The following is a 21,115-nucleotide window of genomic DNA, read 5'->3' as shown; positions in this document are numbered from 1 at the left end:
GGGACCACCTGTACACTTTGGGGTAAGAGAACCACACATGAAAAGTCAGAAGGTTGGTAAGCACATGAGGGAACAATGCTTGGTTTCTGGACTGGAAACGCCTCATGACAGCACCAGACATGTTTCAAAATATATTAGATCTTTTTATTGTAAAGTACATAAACCATAGCTAGTGTTCAAGACACGATACCAAGGAAAACTATCAAAAAAAGTTTAGGGAAGGCAAAGCTGTAAAAAAGAAAAAAAACTTTTAAAAATAAAGACCAATCTTTTTGCAATTGCTGACATTTGGACTCAAGGAATCAAATGGAGGAGAGTTTTACTATTTATTAAAATTAGGGTACTAAATAAGTTATTAGACCCCAAACTTTGACAACTCATTGAGGCTTCAAGCCAGGATAATGCAGATTGAATGTGGAAAGATGATCAGAAAAACATATTAGAATATCTAAAGTCTCCTATTAACTCCTGGAGCTCCAGAAGTCTTATTCGCAGCACTTTAAGTAGCTGGCCAAGAGGCTCACGGCACCAGAATTCCTATGGTCTCTCAGTAAATAGAAGAGGGACACAGAGCAGTTGTGATATTTGTTGAGGCTAGGAACAGACAGTGCTATGCAAGTTAAATGGGAGGCATCTGACACCTAAGCAGAAGGTTCCTGCCTCAAAAGGCCAACCCCCAGACACCCCCCAAGGTACTGAGGGAAGAATAAATCTGCTAGTTCTACTGGGGTGACAATATCACACACTTCTTCTATGCATCAGCACATCTTTGTGGCGGAGAAGTGTGAGAGTTTCTTCAAGCTGCTGCAATGCTCTGAAGCATCCTCAAATAGGGTACTCCAGAGATAATGCAGTCTGGGGATCCTTTTCCTCCTGAACCAAGAAAGGAGAGATCCACTTCCACCAAGATGCCAGCCAGCATAAAGACACCCCTTCCCAGGGTGTTGCCAAGTCACATTTCCTCAAGTGCAATCTGCTAGCACTACACATTGTTCTGGCTATTCTCTAGCTTTGAGAGGGAAAAAGCATGTATCCAAACACACACACACAAATCATTTTCATACTCAAAGGCCTAGGGGGCCCATACAAATCTCAGTCCCGTAGTTTGACAGGCCTCAATAAAGCCAACTAAGACACTTATCCAGAGATTAAAAATCCAAACACAATATACTTCTGAAAAATTGTAATGATGCTGTTAGCGAGAAGGGTCAAGTGGATGGAGCAACTTCAAGTCCAATATTCCTCCCTCCTTCAAACAAGCCTATTCTCTCCTTGAGGAGCCCCTCAGAACCACCACTGATGTGAGCAAGAGCTTATGTATGGCCTTCGCAGACAGACTACACCCTCTAGTCAGCAGTGCAGAAAACGAGATGCTTGCAAGCCCAAACTAGCTGAGGGGGGAAGTGGAGGGAAGCATAGGGCATTAAAAACTGTTACTAAAGTGCAACAAATATCCTAAAGACTTTGTAATCGATTGCAGTAAGAGGTGTCTGCAAAGCTTCGAACTTCCAGTTGCTGCAGGACACCTTTAAAAACAAAAAACCCAAACTATGTAATAGCAGTTGTAGGAATTCAGGAGCCCTTTGGTGTAGCATGGAGTATGAGGCCGCTACAAAAAGAGTTTCAACTCTTGGGGTCGAACAAGATATTTAGAACATTTTAAAAAGAAACTTAGTTAAACTTAAAGCAAAGGAAAAATTAATTTCTTAAATCTTCAGTAACAAAAACAGTTAACTTTTTGGTGTTTTCAAAACTACAGACCAGGCAGCCTGCCACAGTGTTAACAATATCCACTTCATGAGGGAGGGGATGCCCATCTGACACACCCCTTTGGAAACTGCAGGTGACACCTTACATATTCCATCAATATTTATGCCTCAGTATTACTCCATTCATAAAAACAAATAGCCAGATCCTTCCCAATTACTCTTCAGCCTGAAAGGAAAACAACAAAACTGAAGCTAGATGAGAAATAGCCGGGGGGGGGGGGGGGAGAAGTTTTCATAGACTGGAGGCCAATCTCTTCAGCTTTGAGACTCCGGAAAGCTCATGCCTCAATGTCGCCTCATTTTAACTTTGCGGGCTGGACTTCCATCCTCCTCCTCCTCGTCATAGTCCTCTGTATACTCGTAAGACCTTCGCCAATAGTTCTCAGAGCTGAAGTTGCTCCGTCTCCTATGTTTTGGTAAGAGGACCGAGCGCCTGTTCTCCTCCTTATCCATTTCTAAAATCCGTGGCCTAAGGAAAAGAAGAGAAACATTTGGAGCAGACACTCGGTTGTGAATTTAAGAGATGTCTCAGACTAGCTGTGTTATTTAAAGCTACAATTTCTTGAATATTTTGACCAAATGGACCACTTGGAGCACATGGCAGATTGGACTTCCAACACTGTCAGGTTACAACATTGCAGTATTCCTACAAGTACAGAACGCCTGTGGAGTCCAACACAGGCAAAGCAGACTAGAGTCACATGAATGCTGAGGGGAGGATTTTGCCTGTAGTGATGCATGTTCTTTCTGAATCAAGATCACAAGTTATTAAAAGGCTCTTTATTTACTCTTGTCCTACACTGAAGCTGTTAAACTACAAGAGAAACTACCAAAATATGCAACTGCTCTGCCATTCCTTCCTAGGTGTACCTGGCTGTACCAATTACCACCCCCTTTTATGGGAGATTCTTACCTGTGCTTATCACAGTGGGAATGTCAGCATTAAGGGCATGATCCCTTTTAAGTCAATGGGATTTCTGCCATTGTTTTTAATGGGAGCAGGACTCCATATGCCCTTGCTCTTTTAGGAGCTAGTTTACTGGTTTTTTGTTTTGGTTTTTTTAAATATATAAAAAGTAGTTCCATCAGGGTTGGGGTTTTTTGTGTGTGTGTGGGGGGCAAGGTTTCTTGCTCTCTCCCCATCGGGTCTGAAACATCTGGTACTGGCCACTGTCAATGGCAAAATCCTAGACTACATGGACCAATGACCTGATCCGGTACCGCAGTAGTTACTGTCGCCATAACAAACGCATCATGTTGACATCCATGGATTATGCATATACTATACTAGAGTCTCTTAGGCTACATAAGGGGACAGACCCAAACAGTGTTGGACAAAAGTGACAGAGTAAGACCATAACCTTCAGGTTAAGGAGAAACAACCTCCCACCACCACCCATGTTGTACTGACATAGCAACTCTTGCAGTTCCATAAACTGTTTTTCCTGTACACTCAATTGCGTTTATGTTGTATATTTACTCCACATTAGTTTGTGGTATGTTTAGAAGCAACGCTACATTTGTAGATGTCTCTCTCTTCTTGGCTTATGCTCATACAGTTAGTCTGGGACTTGATTTGTGTAACATCCCACTAAGACTCCCCTCAAGTGACTGGCTGCAGCATGGACTGGACCTTGCTGTAGTCAAACCATGAAACCAGGCCAATCTTTTGGTTTTACATGATGTTGAGAAGTCTTAACCCTTGCTAAGGCTCAGACACACCCCTGGGTACCAGGAATACTGGTTAGACTTTACACGGGACAGCTGGCTTTGAACTATCATGATTCTGCACCAACACATAAGTATGCCAACATTTTTTTTTTTTCCATAACAGGAGTTATCACTCCTGGCTAGAAACCATTATATAGACCAAATGCATCACTGTAGTCACAGGTAAAATCTCATTATGGACAGGATTCCATAAACACACTCTAAAAGACTGGCTCAGCTTCTGGCGCTGCTAGACTAACTGGACTATTTCCAAGAAGGAGTCAGTGTCCAAATCCCTCTTGAAACCAAATCCTGCAAGAGTTCACCAGGAGTTTGGGTACGGGAGGAACGCAGGATTGTGACCACAGCAGGTATGAGAAACATCGCACGTTAAAAAAAATACCCTCACTCTTCCCTGTGAGTGAAGCCTTTTATCCTTTTCAAAAGTCATTTCATTTTATACAATAGCTTGGCAATAAAGGTCAAAATTAGCTGCAGGGAAACTTGATTGTTCTGAATGAGTGCACTACCAAGAGGAAGCTGAATCTACTGCATCTCAATCCTGCCAACCATTTGACAAGAAAAAACAAACAGCTTAAAATTCAATCTCAGCTTTATATTTACAGGTTTGGCACTAAAAGAAAAAAAAAAGCCATTTTGATTAAACAGACCTATATTGCCTATGAAGCGTGTGTGGAGTAAGCAGCCCTGGGGCAGGGAAGGGGAGAAAACTTGAGTAGAACTTTAATGCACAAGAAAAGAAAAAGCCAAACTAAATAGGATAGACAGAGTTTCAGTTGTTACACAATAGCATTATAGGAATGATGCTGCATTATCTTTGCAAGAATCACACCAAGACCTATGAAATGGGCGGTTCTAGCAACTGTGATTACTAACAGGCTGATGGGTGGGTGGGATTTACCATTGTTTTGCCATACCATGAAACGTTGCAGTTCACTGAGACCAGAAGCACTGGAGCCAGATCACTACTTTCACAAGCTCTCATCATACCTGTGAGCAGCATCAGGGTCTGCTTTGCGATGGGACCGCTTTGGTTTCAGGATCTGATCCCTGTTGCTTCCTGATAGACGGTCAGAGGTGTAACCTGGTGGCAGCACAGAGCTGCTCAGAGATTTTGTTTCCAATCGAGGAGCATCTAGTCTTGTTCTGTGAATGTTAAAAGACAAGTGTTTCCAAAGAGTCTTTTGGGGAAAGTACTGACGTAGCGAAGTAGCTATTCTGTCTACAGGGCCGGCTCTAACTTTTTTGCCGCCCCAAGCAAAGGAAAAAAAAAAAAAGAGAGTGCTGCGCCGCCCAAAGCCCCCTAAAAATCAGGTCATGGGGTTGGGTTGTAAGAAAGGGGAAAATTAGCTTTCAGGTTATTCCTGAACTTAAGTTTTGCAAGCTTGATTTCAACAGGGTCTGAAAAAAGACTTCAGATCCTTTCAAACTCCAATTACAAACTGTTTGCAGTTGCAGAGGAAACCATTGTCTCCACCAACCCTCACCAGCTTACACTCTCTGCTGCAGGTACAATGTGTCGACACATGAATGAGTATGTAGGTTTGTCAATTACACTGTGCACAGGAAGTAGGTTTATGTCAGACTAATAACAGTCTGGATTACCTGCCAGTATCCTACTGGAATTCAGATCCAAATCAATTTGTTAGAACACTGTATGCAGAAATGCTGGCAGGCCCTATGCTGAACCACTTTATTGCCATTCCAACACTACTCACAAATATGCCAAACACAACACAAGTTGCAAAGAGTCCTGTGGCACCTTATAGACTAACAGACGTATTGGAACATAAGCTTTCGTGGGTGAATACCCCCTTCGTCGGATGCATGTAGTGGAAAATGCATCCGATGAAGTGGGTATTCACCCACAAAAGCTTATGTTCCAATACGTCTGTTAGTCTATAAGGTGTCACAGGACTCTTTGCTGCTTTTACAGATCCAGACTAACATGGCTACCCCTCTGATACATAACACAAGTTGTCTGCTTCTGTTTCATGAAAGCTACAATCAGCATTCCAACAAGGATTGTAAGCTGGGCAACAGAACCTTAAAGTTCTTCCTCACCCCCAAGCACTTCATGATGGCTCACACAAAAATGATTTTATGAAAGAGCCAACTTTTGGAGGGAGAATAAAGCTTCTGAGGGTGTGGGATGATATAGCCACCCCCTGAAGTTAATGGATTAAATAAAAAAAATAAATTTTTTTGCAGAAATTAAATATGATTGGAAATGCAAGTCTCAAAGTTTTAATTGGATTACAAAAGAGCATAAAATCTTGGCTTGAGCCCTCTGAGTTTTTAGGTCTTCTAAAATGTAGCTAGGCAGCAAAGGACACTAAAAAGGAAAGATACGCACAGGCAAGTAAATTATGAAAAGCTGAAGTCATTTAACACAGTTTCCGTCTAATGTATTGTACAGGTACAATATGCAAGAAGTATTACAAAGAGCTTGAACTATCATTTGGAAGTTACTCCCAAAGCCTGTCTGAGCAGGTCTCAGTAGGTTGCACTAACACACTGCTTATTTCCCTGGTTAGAGTTATGCTAAAAAATGGGTAGGTGTTTTTTTAAATTTAGGAGTTTCAGCCCCCTCAGGGCCTCCAACCTCTTAAGCTGAAGATAAATTCCAGCCCTTTCTGTTGCCCTCATAGGCCTGCACTCTAGTACACAGGGAACGCTGTAAATATCATTATGTTCTTGCTGCACTGAAGCGTTTATGACCTACTTGGTAACCATGCGGCTCTCAAAATATTCCACAAAACTGACCAATCATCAGAGCATTTCTCCAATACACAAGTTTGTTCTACACTCCCTGCTAAAGTAGTACAGAGCTTCACACATACAACGTATTCAGGAACAGACTCAAGCCTGAAAGTTTTGCCTGTTGGCCCCTTCACCACGTGACTAGATATACTAGTTCTTAACTATACCGAAGTCTAAAGCTAAGCACCCTTGCCATAATACATTTATCTTGGTGAGAATCATTCTCTGGCTACCCAAGCAGACCCTGCAGAAAGAATGCTCTTTATGCCATCAATATTAGGTAGTCTGTTGCTGGCATAAAGGGAAAGTAGCTATTTTTCTGGTTGCATAACACACTATTTAAATCAGCAACAGTCACGATATAGAATGTGATAAACTTCACCATAGCAATCCGCACTATGGGATGCAAGTGTTTACGAAGGTCACTGCAGTCCTGTGGTGTATGGATGCAGACCAGGTTCGACAGCGAGCAAATGTTTTAGCATTACAATGGGTATGCAATAGCTAAATAAGCTGTAGGGTGCAATGTCCATAGTGTACCCCTTTGCAGAGTGGTATATCTGCATTTTAGGGATCAGGCCTGGTAGGTGCTATAAAGACTGCGGGAAAAGGGGGATTCCACTCCTTCCTTTTAGGCAGATATACCACCACCATCCTTCACCACACCAGTCAGTCAAGCAGCTATCAGAATCTTACTCGGTAAAGGCATAGAAGTTTTCATTGTGCTCTCTCCTGTTCTAACCTTGAGTGAGGCAGAGTGTAGGATGCTCAAATACACAAGAGCATTCAATTTAACTGACTAAAAAGCAAGCTCTAGAGGCATTGTGATGCAAGCCTTCCCAGCACAGTTCTGCCAAGATATGTAAATCCCTGCACTCCTAGGCCTTCTCTAGTATAGACACGTGCACTGGTTTAATGTCAAGTTCAAATCTATTTAAACTGCAATGTAACAAAAAAAAAAAACCACAACAAAACAAAAAAACAAAACAATGTCATCCTTTGCTTACATTGATTTAGCTGGACTAGCTAGATATTGAACTAAACAAAAACATAACCAAGAGATAAAAACACTTCAAGCATTTCCACATTATAGGTTTCTGATAGTTTAAATCTAGTTCAGGGGTAGGCAACCTATGGCACGGGTGCCGAAGGTGGCACATGAGCGGATTTTCAGTGGCACTCACACTGCCTGGGTCCTGGCCACCGGTCCGGGAGGCTCTGCATTTTAATTTAATTTTAAATGAAGCTTCTTAAACATTTGAAACCTTATTTATTTTACATACAACAATAGTTTTGTTATATATTACAGACTTATAGAAAGAGACCTTCGAAAAAACATTAAAATGTATGACTGGCACACGAAACCTTAAATTAGAAAAGTGAATAAATGAAGACTCGGCACACCACTTCTGAAAAGGTTGCCGACCTCTGATCTAGTTAGTTAAGCCAATGCTCTTCTCTAGCACAGACAAATCTCTAGGCACCGGCCACTCACAAAGATAGGATACCAGGCTAGATGGACCATTGGCCTGATCCAGCGTGGCCACTCATGTTCTGAAGTCTGGAAGGCCCATTTCTCCCATAATCCTGCCAATGCACCTCAATCCAGCCCCACAGCTATGAAGACATAGGTGTCCCATGGATTTATATAGTGGCATTATGATATTTACTGTCTTATTATCTATCCCTTTCCTAAGGGTTCCTAACAGTCAGCTTTTGACTGCCGCTGCACACGGAGTGGATATTTTTGGAGAACTATCCATGATAACTTCAAGATCTTTTTTGAGTGGTAATAGCTAATTTAGACTCCATCATTTTGTATGTATAGTTGGGATGTTTTTCAACATGTATTAGTTTGCACTTACCAACACTGAATTTCATCTGCCTTTTTGTTGCCCAGTCACCCAATTTTGTGAGCTCCATTTGTAACTCGTTGGACTTAACTATCTTGAGTAATTTAGTATCATCTGCAAGCTTTGCGCCTCGCTGTTTACCACTTTTTCCAGATCATTTAGGAGTATGCTGAACAGCACCAGTCCCAATACAGATCTGTGAGGGACCCTGCTGTTTACCTCTCTCCATTCTGAAAACCGACCATTTATTCCTACCCTTTGTTTCCTGTCTTTTAACTAGTTACTGATCCATGAGAGGACCTTCCATTTTACCCCATGACGGATTACTCTGCATAAGAGCCTTTGGCGTGGGACCTTGTCAAAGGCTTTCTGACAGTCTAAATACACTATATCCACTTGATTGTTGACACCCTCAAAGAATTCTAACAGATTGGTGAAGCATGATTTCCCTTTATAAAGACCATACTGACTCTTCTCCAACATACCGTGTTTATCTGTGTATGATAACTTTGTTCTTTACTGTAGCTTCAACTAGTTTGCCTAAGGCTGAAATTAGGCTTACCAGCCTGTAATTACCAGGGTCCTCTCTAGAGCTTTTTTAAAAATCAGCATAACATTAGCTACCCTTCAGTCATCTGGTATAGAGGCAGATTCAAGTGACAGGTTACATACCACAGTTGTTAGTTCTGCAATTCCATATTCGAGTTCCTTCAGATCTGTTGAGTGAATACCATCTGGTTCTGGTGACTTATTACTGTTTAATTTATCAATTCATTCCAAAACCATCTCTACTGACACCTCATTCTGGGAAAGTTGCTCAGATTTGTCATTAAAAAAGAATGGCTCAGGTGTGGGAACCTCCCTCACATTCCATGTAAAGAATTAACGTAACTTTTACGGTGCTGAAACTGTAAAGCTATAGGGACAAACACCGGCCAGAAGAAATGCCATCTATGGAATAACATGGTGTCATAAGATAGTGTCATGGGTGAGGAGAAAATTTACAGGGCACTACTTCACACTGCCAATCCCTAAAGATACATTTATAGGCCTAGTTCTGTAATTCATGTGTGTCAGACATCAGCATTTTTATTTCCCTGTTGGAAATGAGTCATCTTCCTCCCAGAGGAAAAGAATTTCTCTGGCTTATTGTGAAAGATGCCCCATATAGAAATTGATATGGACAATATCTACTTGAAGGGACCATGTCAGGTCATTCAGTACTTAGAGATCATGTAAACAGGCCTCAAATTGAGGCCAAAAATTTAGGGTTTTACAAGGCTAGTTTTCTTTTTTTTTTTTTAAATAAGGCAGCCAACCAAAGACAGCTGTTTGGATGTGAACATACCCTCTGCAGTGTTTTCAAACGTTGCAACAGCATATTTTTTGTAAGAGTCAGAAAATGAACCCAAGAACTTACAGTAACAAAGAAGAGATCAGAATCAGGCAGTCTATTTTCACTGTTAGAAGCTAGTGTAGTAAGTAATCAGATATTTAAGATTTAAAAATGCTGAATAATCTACTGTTTTATACCAAGTGATTTACCACCTGATATTGTCCTTTTAAAAATGTTCTGAAATGACAGAGTGCTATAGAGTCAACTTTATTCTGTCTTTCTTGATCACCCAAAATGCTTTAACACTTACTTTCTAAGGATGATGACAGCTCTCCTCTCCTTGATGTCCTGCGGTCGAATGCAGTGCGTAATTTCATCAGCTGCATATCCACTGGAAAAAAAAAACAAACCAAAGAACTATGAACAGGCTGGTAAACAAATGATTCCCTGTTTCAGAGAATCAAGCACTGCTACCTACTCTATAGCTTTCATGGTGCAGTTCCTAACTTCACACTATTCTGAAAACAAATTAATGTTATCAGCCTTATGGAATTTTTGCTTTAAAGTTCAGGCAGGCCGAGAAACAGATGGACATAAACATTTTTTGCTCCTGGTCATTTTCTGCCACAGTGTGTAAGTACCCATCAAAAGAAAATTAACACGAGCCATATTCATAAATAAAGTGACATTTAAAGCATGACCACAGAATGTACAGTCAGCTACCTCATTTAGTAAAGTATGATCAGGATCATTTAAATGAACATAATACCACCACATTACCAAAAGGGATATTCCCATGCAATTCCCCCCATACAATTGCGATGGCTTTCTAACGGAGATAAATGTGAGCAAGCTGTAGACAAGTGCTGATTACTGGAAGATTCTGCTCTGTCTTTTGAGTTTCCCCTTAAGGGTTGTGGCTTTGGGATCACAGGTGGATTTTTAGCCTGGTGAAAAGCAGAGTGGCAACGAGTGCCCTTGTGCTAGAAAGACTAACCCTGCGTCCCCAACAAGTTCAGATACTTCCCTGCATTCCACAACCACTCCCTGCTCAGCTGCCCCAAGCAAGCAACACAGACTGCCCTCCTATGTAACCACAGAGAGATTCTACTGCTGGAGTTACCAAGGCCCAGGCCCAGGAGCATGCATGAAGAGGATTTAGCTAGACCTGTGTCTTTAGACTAATTTCTGTAAAACAAGATACTGTGCTAAGAGCTATATACTATGGGTATTCAGAAGCATTTGAGGTTTGTTGTTGGCGCTATCAAGTATCAACATTCTCGTTAGAATTCTGTTCTCATGGTTGCCTTTTTGTTGAAAGGTACAGTTTTCAGAGTTCAGTGCAACCAGCAAGGTATGTAGTTTGAGGTTTCACTGAGCAGGGCCACACTTGACGTTAATATGGATGATTGCAGGCAACATCTGCTTAGACAAATTACCTTGTAAGAACTTCTGGAAATAAAACCATTCTTATGATGTTAATTGAAGGTAAGGAATGAAGCTCACTCAGTCTGGGAGGGAAGGGAACACACCACGCCAATGCTTCTCCCGCTTTTTTTCTAGAGCAGGGGTGGGCAAACTTTTTGGCCTGAGGGCCACATCGGTGTTCCAAAACTGTATGGAGGGTTGGGTAGAGAAGGCTGTGTCTCCCCAAACAGCCTGTTCCCTGCCCCCTCCCAGAACCCCCAACCCATCCAACCCCCCTGCTCCTTGTCCTCTGACCGCCCCATCCAACCCCCCCTGCTCTCTGTCCCAACCCCTAACCACACCCCCACACCGACAGCCCCCCCCACCTATCCAACCACCCCTTACTCCCTGTCCCGACTGCCCCCCGGGACCCACTGCCCCTTATCCAACCCCGCCACCTTACCATGCTGCTCAAAGCAGCAGGACTGGCAGCCGTGCTGCCCAGCTGGAGCCAGACATGCGGCCGTGCTGCCTGGCAGGAGCTTATAGCCCCACCGCCCAGAGCGCTGGCGGCATAGCGAGCTGAGGCTGTGGGGGAGGGGAGACAGCAGAGGAGGGGCCAGGGGCTAGCCTCCCGGGCCAGGAACTCAAGGGCCAGCAGGACCGTCCTGCGGGCCAGATGCGACCTGTGGGCTGTATTTTGCCCACCTCTGTTCTAGAGCATTCTGGAGACACAGAGTGAATCCCCATTCCAGCACAGAGGGCCCCATGCCCGAATGAGGCTTAAGAGGGCCCTTCTGGCAAAATAAAAGCCTTTCAGACTGTTCTGAGATAGATGGCAGGGGCTTTCAAGGATGCAAAGGATTTCTAAGGGGACTTGAGAACAGATTGGAGAGATCAGAGTGGGGCACTATGGGCCACTCTCCCATCTCCTCTTTAAAACGTAACACAGACAGCTTGCACATTCTGCAGTGCATCCACATCATTCCATAATTCAGTGATTCTATAAAAGAGGCTTCTATTTTCATTTTATTTGCTCATTTCCCAAGTCCTTAGAGACTGGCTGGGAAGACACCGCAGACCCTCCCCAAAGTAAAGCCCTAACACTATGCCTTCCTCATTGCAAAGTCCAGTAGTCAGCAGTCAGCATTCTTGCACGGCCTGGCTCAGTGGGCTGTAGGTTACTCAAGCAAGTCTATCCAGAGGATAGATAGCACAGGACAGCCCCTCCTACATGCATGGAGTTAACTAGTAGATGGGACTGTAATTCTTCCCCCAACCTCCCCAAAAGAGAGGGAGCTACCTTTCACTCCTTCCAAGATACAGCACCTGTTGTTTCTAGGACTGAGAAATTCTGGAGAGAAGATCAGTGTGTTTTATTCAGATGTATCACAAAGAATTAAGAAGTGTTATGCAAGTGGGCTTATTATAGGGCTCTATTATGTTTCAGTATCTTTGCTTCAAGCTCCAGTGAATCAATTAAGATCAGATCACCCACGTTAGCGTTCATCTTAACAGAACCCTAATAATGCCTTTAACTTAAGAGACCAAGCCAATTTCTAAACGTGAACACTCCATAAGACGTCAGGTTGAATGTTCTGATTATTTACCGGGCGGGAGCTTATTTCACAGAGGAGTTTAATGCCAATTTGAAACTAACAAGACTCTTGGCACAAAGATTATAAACCTAGATATTCTGCCTCCCTGCTTCAAGAGGCATGTGCCAAGAAGATGGCAGCAATAAGTATCCAAAGCTGGTCAGCCCAAGCTCTATGCAGACTGAAATGAAAGTTATATTTGAAATAGCAGAAAATGCTCTCTGTCCCTCAACAGCCCCATACTGAATACGATCATTGAGGTGAGATCTAACAAAACAAAGTCACTTTCTGTTTTGCCAAGGTCAGTCTGCTACATCCCCGAGCCTCCCAACACCACTAACACTAAAGCTACAAAGCAAACATTCGTCCCTCATTGTATCGTTGTGATAATATCTGGATTCTATTCCTTGTTCTTCTGAAGGCTTCCTCTAGGACTTTGGTCAAATCCCTTAACCTGTGTGCCTGTTTACACTGCTGTAAAATGAGGTCATACCTACCACACAGGGGTGAAGAGAGGCTTAGTTTATTGTCTGAAGTGATTTGAGATTCTCAGCTACACCATCTACTATAAGTAGAAGTTTCACCGTAATTTTATAGGCAGGTGAACTGAGGCACAGCCTGGTTAAGTGAGTTGCCCATGCCTGGCATCCCAGTCTCATTCATAGAAGCATAGACTTAAGGTCAAAAGGGACCATTATGATCATCTAGTCTGACCTCCTACACAACACAGGCCACAGAATCTCACCCACCCACTCCTGTATCAACCCCGTAAGCTATGTCTGAGCTACTGAAGTCCTCAAATCATGGTTTAAAAAGACTTCAAGGTGCAAAGAATCCTCCAGCAAGTGACCCATCTGCAGAGGAAGGCAAAAACCCCAGGGCCTCTGCCAATCTGCCCTGGAGGAAAATTCCTTCCCGACCCCAAATATGGTGATCAGCTAAACCCTGAGCATGTGGGCAAGACTCACCAGCCAGACACCCAGGAAAGAATTCTCTGTAGTAACTCAGATCCCACCCCATCTAACATCCCATCACAGGCCATTGGGCATATTTACCGCTAATAGTCAAAGATCAATTAATTGCCAGAATTAGGCTATCCCATCATACCATCCCCTCCATAAATTTATCAAGCTTAGTCTTGAAGCCAGATATGTCTTTTGCCCCCACTGCTCCTCCTGGAAGGCTGTTCCAGAATTTCACTCCTCTGATGGTTAAAAACTTTCATCTAATTTCAAGTCTAAACTTCCTGATGGCCAATTTATATCCATTTGTTCTTGTGTCCACATTGGTACTGAGATCAAATAATTCCTCTCTCTCCCTGATATATTTATAGAGAGCAATCATATCTCCCCTCAGCCTTCTTTTGGTTAGGCTACACAAGCCAAGCTCTTTGAGACTCCTTTCATAAGACAGGTTTTCCATTCCTCGGATTGTCCTAGTAGCCCTTCTCTGTATCTATTCCAGTTTGAATTCATCCTTCTTAAACATGGGAGACCAGAACTGCACACAGTATTCCAGATGAGGTCTCGTCAGCGCCTTGTATAACAGTACTAACATCTCCTTATCTCTACTGGAAATACCTTGCCTGATGCATCCCAAGACCGCATTAACTCTTTTCACAGCCATATCACATTGAAGGCTCATAGTCATCCTGTGATCAACCAATACTCCAAGGTCCTCCACCTCCTCTGTTACTTCCAACTGATGCGTCCCCAGCTTATAGTCCAAAGAGTGCTGCTGAGCAATGAGGTACTCATCTCTGCTGGAGCGGAGCATATTCCCTACACATGGCACCAACCTCAACCCCCTGCTGGGAAGACAGACATAGGCTGTGTACTTGATGCTGCCAGTACAAATCACTAGCGCACTAGACAAAGTGCGTTTGAAGATCTCAGAAGTGCTTTGCATGTTACCCCATCAGCATAACATATCTATAGATTTCAAATCAGTGGCAATTGGGTTTAAGACGTCAGCCTATTTTCAGTGATCAGTGGTTTTGAAGGAGCCCTCCCTCCAATCAGCTGAGTCAGTGACTCTACAGGTTGAAGCAAAGCTTGAAATATTCAGATGCCTACTCATCACTGGCATGAAGTTTCCTTTGATAAGGGGATCTACACCAATTTCTGAAGTTTAAGCTCTCTTCTTAAAATAAGTTTCTAGCCTGAACAGCTAAGAAGGATTTCTTGCAACCACAAGGCAAGCAGGCTCATTCTGAGTCTGCAGCCAGCTCTAGTGTTTCTGCTATTTAGAGCATTGCCAGCAGCAGGAGAATGAAACTAACATATTGTCAGTTTCAGAACTGGTCAGCAAGAAGCAAGCAGTGGAGCATGACAGCAGTTTTCAGGTATCTAAAAGGGTGTCGTCAGGAGGAGGGAGAAAATTTGTTCACCTTAGCCTCTAAGGATAGAACAAGAAGCAATGGGCTTAAACTGCAGCAAGGGAGGTTTAGGTTGGACACTAGGAAAAGCTTCCTGTCAGGGTGGTTAAACACTGGAATAAATTGCCTAGGGAGGTTGTGGAATCTCCATCTCTGGAGATATTTAAGAGCAGGTTAGATAAATGTCTATCAGGGATGCTCTAGACAGTATTTGGTCCTGCCATGAGAGCAGGGGACTGGACTCGATCACCTCTTGAGGTCCCTTCCAGTCCTAGAATCTATGAATATACTGAGGACAGCCCTAAGAATGGCATGGGGAAGGCAAGAGTGTTAGAGATCTTCCCCTCATAGCAGCCAGAAGGCGCCGGGGATCAAGAGTAGAAAGCAAGGTTCCCCCTCCACCCTTTTCAGCATCCAGATGGGGACTTGGTGGGGGCATCATTACCCTAAGACTGATACAAGTGATGTAGTTCCACCACCCCAGCAAAGTTCAGAGATAGCACCTAACTCCAGCTGCTGGACCTTTCATGTGGGCATTGCTCACGAAGCTCACTAGTGTCCATCCCCCTCACACATCTCTGTTAATGATCTCTCACTATTCCTCTAGTTAATAGCAACCTAATCAGTTGTTTTCCAGACCCAAGCTGAAAGATGCATCGTTTTTAGCAATCAAGAGAAAGATTTGCTTTCTGCTGAATTTTGTACCTTGCAAAGATCATCACGGCACATTTATGAACAGTCTAATATTCATAGTGATACAGCAGTAGCTATCAAGACATATCGTTAGATATAATGAAGGTCCCCCACTATGCTCCAAATTTTTTTTTTTTGGGCGCAGTTTAGGTATTCTTCTCCCCTCCCCCATCAAGACACATTCTCGTCAGAAAGACTGGGAAACTGTTCTATTCCCATTGCCTCATGCACACCAGTTCTATTCTACCGGTACTCGTCAGATTCCTTTAAAAAGGAAATGCTAATATGGCTGAGTCAGTAGTCAACAGCATCCCTTGCACAACTCTAGCCTACAAAGAGTGGCACTGAAATGAAAGGTACATAGTATTTCATCAAGCTTGATTTACACTTCCTAATGGGAAAAGAAATTCAGCTATGTGTTGAAAGTTGGGGAGAAAAAGGTTTAAAAAGGTCAACTTTAAACAAGAGAGGAAGTACCATTATACCTTGGAGGGAGGGATATGACATGGCAAGATGGAACCCTTCCTCCGCTCCACAAAAAAATAAAAGCCTCCAAAAACTCTATTGCAGAGAGTGATAGAATACTTAGGCCAACGGAGCAGAATGAGTGGAAGGGGGAATAGGTGGCTACAAGGTCAGAGAATGAAACAACTTAACAGAGAGCTTTGAAAACCAGGAAGACAGTCGTAAATTGACTGTTGATATTAGTAGGAACACCACAGTAAAGGTGACATGGGGAGGGACAAAGAGAGGTGGAAAAGTGAGTTAAAATGAGAGGGAGAGATGAAACTCCCTCCCACCCCCCAGACTCTTTGATGGTTCCCACACAGATCTAATCCACACAGCCAAAGCAATGCTGTTACACTGGCTTCCCGGGGAACACAGCCCTGCTGAGAACAGCCACTGACCCAGCAATGCTTGAGTCACACAAACATTTTTACAAGCATGTTACTTCTATCCATGCAGTTTCTCAGAACAATTGCCTTCAGGAAGTATTTACTTGGATTCTTCCTCCCTCCCACTTTGGAGAACTGACTTTTCAATGTGCCTGAGAGGGATGGATCTTAGGCATCACCTTCAGCAGGATCTAGAAGACTTGCAAGTCATGTTCATTCTCTCTCTAACCTGGAAACTTTAATAAGTCATTAGAACTTCAATCCAGCGTGGATCACAGTATCACAAACTAATCCCTCTGGCAGAATGTCCTGGACGTGCTAAGAATTTATTAACTGCTGCATTTAAATGGAAATAATCCCTATTTTAAAATATATTTACTAGAAACTAATCTCTTCTCTTGGATTAAGCAAATGAATTCCAGCAAGGGTTCAGTTACAAGAAACCTTCAAAGCACTATTCCAAAATCTTTTGTTTCCATTCTACGCTTGTCTCACCCACTGACGTTATTTGTCAATACCGAGCTGACAACCTCCAATACGAGGCAATGAAAGTTTCGCCATTAACTTAATTGGGAGCAGCCCATATTCTTTCCTTTTACACCTGTCCAGCTAGAATGCTTTGCAGCAATGTCAGATTTACTATTCCAGATCAAACTTCTGGTCCATCAAGGCTAGTTATCCTGCCTATCAGTCTCTAGTACCTTACCTCAGGTCAATATTCCCCACTGGAATAAGCAGGTGGAATTTTGTTAGCTCTCAGAGAGCTGTGCCCACTTACATGTCAATTTTCTATCCCCACCAATCTGAAAGTCACTTATCACAAGGGGTACTGGGGAGAATTACTTAATGTTTGTGCAGCAGTTTAGAAATAAAAAGCAATGAGAGTGCTCAGTATCTGTTATTAATGCACCTGGTCAATTGTACAATGCTGTATGTACATGAGGGGGGAAATTCCTTCCTGACCCCCTGTAGCAATCATTTTACAAGCCAAAGCATGAGATTGAGTTACTCACAGACTGCCTTACTGCTAGCATGAGCATTTACCAACTCAGACATCAGAATAGCTAAAATACTTCCCTTTGGCAATGTTGAAAAAGTTAAGGGTATTCGACTACCCCTGTCAAAATGAATTCTGCAGAACTGCCCTTAGCTTCAGGACTATAAATGTTGATCATAAAATTATGCAGCCCCAGCACGTGACTTCCTCCCGTCACTGATACCTAAAAGCCTACCTGCTCCACAAAGCCACATGCACCAATCCCCACATGCAATTTAACTGGCCGCTACCTGCGCCAGTCTCAACATTCCATATGCTGTTAGAGAGGCAGCATGACACGGGGACAGAGAAAGGGATTAGAAGGTTGGGACTTGGAAGTCCCAATCCTGGCTGTACCAGTGACTTGCTGCATGACCTTGGGCAGGTCATTTCACTTCTAGGGCTGTTTCCCCATCTGTAAGAGCGTGGGGGGACCTTACTGTACCTACCATACAGGGCTGCTGCGCACAGTTTGGACAGTGCTTTGAAGTGCTACATGATTTGCACTTGCAAACTACGTTTCACAGGAGATCTCGGAGCATTCTACAAAAAGGCAGCTAAGACATAATATCCCCACTTTACAGACAGAGCAAAATGAGGCCAGTCACCTCACCTCACCGTGTTTACAGTCACACAGGAAGTCAGTGAACAAGCTAAGAATAGAATCCAGGAGTCCTAACTTCTAAATCAGCTGCTCTATCACAGACACGCTATTGGGCAAGGGCTCCATTTTATGCCTTACTGTGTATTCTAACCCTAGATAGGAGTGAGCTTCAATCCACCAGCGTTTCATGCACGGTCTCACTGAGACCATTGCAGATGGGCTTGTCTTCCTCCCAAGCCTAGCTGCGTCACTGCCTGCTGCCTGAGCTGAATCACTGCTCCAGCCAGACCCCCACTGACCATAATGCCTCCGTCCCAAGTTTCCTTCCTTCATCCTCCCACTCAGTCAGTGGAAAGCCCGTGTATCTAGGATGCTATATATACAACTCAGGCATGTGTTTCTGCTGATATTTGGTATTGATAAACAAACTACTAAGGAGTCTCAGTTTAGTCCCTGAAACTCAGAGGCCTTCCACTTAGTTACCTTAGCACAGTGACACTCCCTCTCCTCACTGGCAGGAACAAGACAGGTTCGGAGACTCTGATGGGCTTGAACTGGAACTTACAGCCAAAGCAGAGGGCAGAGTCGCTGAAGAAAGACACGGAGACGATGGGTCTCTCAAAGATGTGGATAGGGTCCACATGGGAGACAATGCAGCCACCAGGCTGGTAGTCGTTGATCACCGCACTGTTCACAAAGCCCTCAGGGATCACCCTGTGCTCCACGAGCTTCCGGATCACCAGGTCATGCACCCACTCCGGGATGGCATCCACCTCCCCCTGAGGGTACAGCCTTTCCTGACCAGGGCCTCGCCTCTGCAGCTGGGACCCATATGTGTAGCCCTCCCCAAAGAAATACTTGTTCCGAAGAGGGGCCCTGTCCACCGTATGCTCTTTATAGAGGCCTTTCTCAGCTCTAGATACGACATCCTCAATCCGGGCTTCGATCTTGGCACACTCGTCTGGGCTGAAGAGACGAAGCTGCCGGATGCCACTTTTGACTTTCCGGGCCTCCTCCTCCTCCTTCTGCTGCTGCTCCTCCTCGTAGTCACTGGGCTCAGAGTCAGAGTCCTCATGGTACTTGCGTTTTCTCTCCGCAGCAGCAGCACCCCCCCCAACTGCCCCATAGGGGGACTCTGTAGGATCCCGTAGGCTGTTGCCTTTGTAGTTGTCCCGATAAGGCATCATGGACTTCAGCTTCTCTCGCAGGTCTTTGTAGCCACTCCCCGCCATGGTGTGCTCGCAACCCACCTCCTCTATTGATCTCCTCTGTGCACGACTCTTTGGGTTAGAGAGTGGGAAGTGCTGCTGCTATTCATGGCCTCCACCGTCCTGCTGGGATAGTTCCAAAGGGAAGGAGGTACACGGAGTGGATTCTACAGTCAAAACTTCCACATACAGGGGACCCACCCAACTCTCTCCTTTGGTGGGGGGGTAGGAACCTTTGATACAGGTAGCTCAGCTCCACTCTTCCATAAGAGCCCTGACCCCTTGGAGGGGAGAGGGACGTGCTCTGCTCCAAAACAGGAAGTCCCCCCCCCTTTCTTTTGGGTAGCAAAACAAGAGACGTATCTTGTACTGCTATAAACTTCCACGTAGGGTGCCCCCTCTCTCCTTGCGGACACGCGTGTGTGTGTGTGTGTGGGGGGGGTGGATTAGGAAGCTCACCTCCGTCTATGCGTGCAGGCTCTTCTCTGGCTACTGCGTAGGGCAAGAGGGGAGGAGGAGACAGGCAGGCAACACAGGGCCAAGCCTCCCCTCTTCCTTCCTAGGGCCGGGGGAAGCTAGCTCGGTCCCCCCCCGCCACTTTCTGGTTTGCAGGGGGGGGGGGGCTGGGTAGCTCGGGTCCCCGTGTCTTCCCGGGGCGGGAGCGCGCAGTTCCCCCAGCCGCCCGCTCTCCCCGGCCGCTGCCAAACTCACGGCCGGGCCGGCGTGGGAGCAGGGCTCCGCTCTGCGGGGCCACGCGGCCAGCCTCCCTCCAGGCACGGCGAGGCCTCCGGGCCGCCCGCGGGCTGTCAGCTGCTGGGCCCCGCGCTCCGCGCTGGGAGCCCGCCGCCCATGGGGCGCTTCCTCAGGCAGTGGCGGAGCCTGGCACATGCCCAGCTGCTGCCCCGGCTCCCGGCAGCCCCCTGGCCGCCACCTCTCTCCCCATCGCAGCTGGGGGCGGGAGCTCCGACGCGCTCGCAGACGCTGCTCGGACTCCTCGCTACGTCACCAGGAACCAGCCCGACATTATAAATAACTCAGGGGCAGCCGAGAGCGCAGGCCGCGCACTGCGCAGGCGCGGTCACTGCGCCGTCCCACTGCGCCCGCGCCGACGGCCTCCCCCCACCGCCCGCCGGCGGCGCCTGCGCGCTAGGCCCGTCGCGTCTTTTTGCTGCCGACGCACTCCGGAGCCGCCGCCGCTTGGCAAGGCCACCGGGGCTCTTTGGTCGGGGCGGCCCGGAAGGCGGGTGGGGCCGAGCTGGGCTGAGTGAGTGATTGAGGGCAGTATCGTTCTGTGAGGGCATCACCGATACCTCAACATCGCCCCCCCTTTACGGTACAACCTACCCTACCTCCCCCCCCCCGGCTCGACGCTGATTGGGTGAGCTGCCCTGATGAGGCGGGCACAAAAGAAAAAATCTAGCTGATTGGTCGTTGTGAGATGGGGTCCTTCTTGTGCAGCAAGTTGCGTAGAGCTGTGCGGGATGCCGAGGACCCCTCTGAGAGGAGGTATGGGGGTGCCCTGAGAGGGGCCTGATTAGGTTGGAGGTGAGAGACGTGCCTAGAAACGAGCTCTTTTCCCGATAGCAGGATGGGCGATGGCGGATAGATGGGAGCAGTCTGGCGGGGATAGGCAAAAAGAATCAGGCATCAGGCAGGACACCCCAGCCCTGGAGCATCTGCTGCGCACCGTATGGCTGCCACATGGCACTGGCAGTTCTGCCAGGAGTAGGGGGGGAAATGATGGGACAGACCACGTACCCGCCCCCAGGGCACAGGGGATAGTCACCCACCTTACCACCCCTAGGGCACAAGGAATAGGCATTCACTCAAGGGGACTGGTACCC

At 45.5% G+C, this 21,115-nt stretch overlaps 1 protein-coding gene across 5 annotated transcripts; it reads right to left on the bottom strand.

Annotated features, from left to right (window-relative positions):
• Positions 1-130: 130 nt before the first annotated feature.
• ALKBH5 (alkB homolog 5, RNA demethylase) lies at positions 131-20,543 on the bottom strand. 5 transcript variants are annotated; one of them, XM_039491816.1, is made up of 5 exons: positions 19,983-20,543; positions 18,547-19,397; positions 9,763-9,843; positions 4,491-4,646; positions 131-2,238 (listed from the first exon to the last, which is right to left on the bottom strand). In XM_039491816.1, the coding sequence occupies exons 2-5, from the start codon at positions 19,293-19,295 to the stop codon at positions 2,055-2,057; spliced, it is 1,170 nt and encodes a 389-aa protein (XP_039347750.1). In that variant the 5' UTR covers positions 19,296-19,397; positions 19,983-20,543; the 3' UTR covers positions 131-2,054. The 5 variants fall into 5 exon arrangements, with proteins under 5 accessions (XP_039347750.1, XP_039347748.1, XP_039347749.1 ...); XM_039491814.1 differs by having other exon boundaries at positions 18,547-19,394; XM_039491815.1 differs by lacking the exon at positions 19,983-20,543 and adding an exon at positions 19,731-19,976.
• Between the last annotated feature and the right edge of the window lie 572 nt (positions 20,544-21,115).

This window comes from Mauremys reevesii, linkage group 10 (genome assembly GCF_016161935.1).
Source record: "Mauremys reevesii isolate NIE-2019 linkage group 10, ASM1616193v1, whole genome shotgun sequence".
Lineage (NCBI taxonomy): Eukaryota > Metazoa > Chordata > Testudines > Geoemydidae > Mauremys > Mauremys reevesii.
The sequence above is the reverse complement of the archived record's forward strand: the minus strand, read 5'-3'. Positions and strand labels throughout refer to the sequence as shown.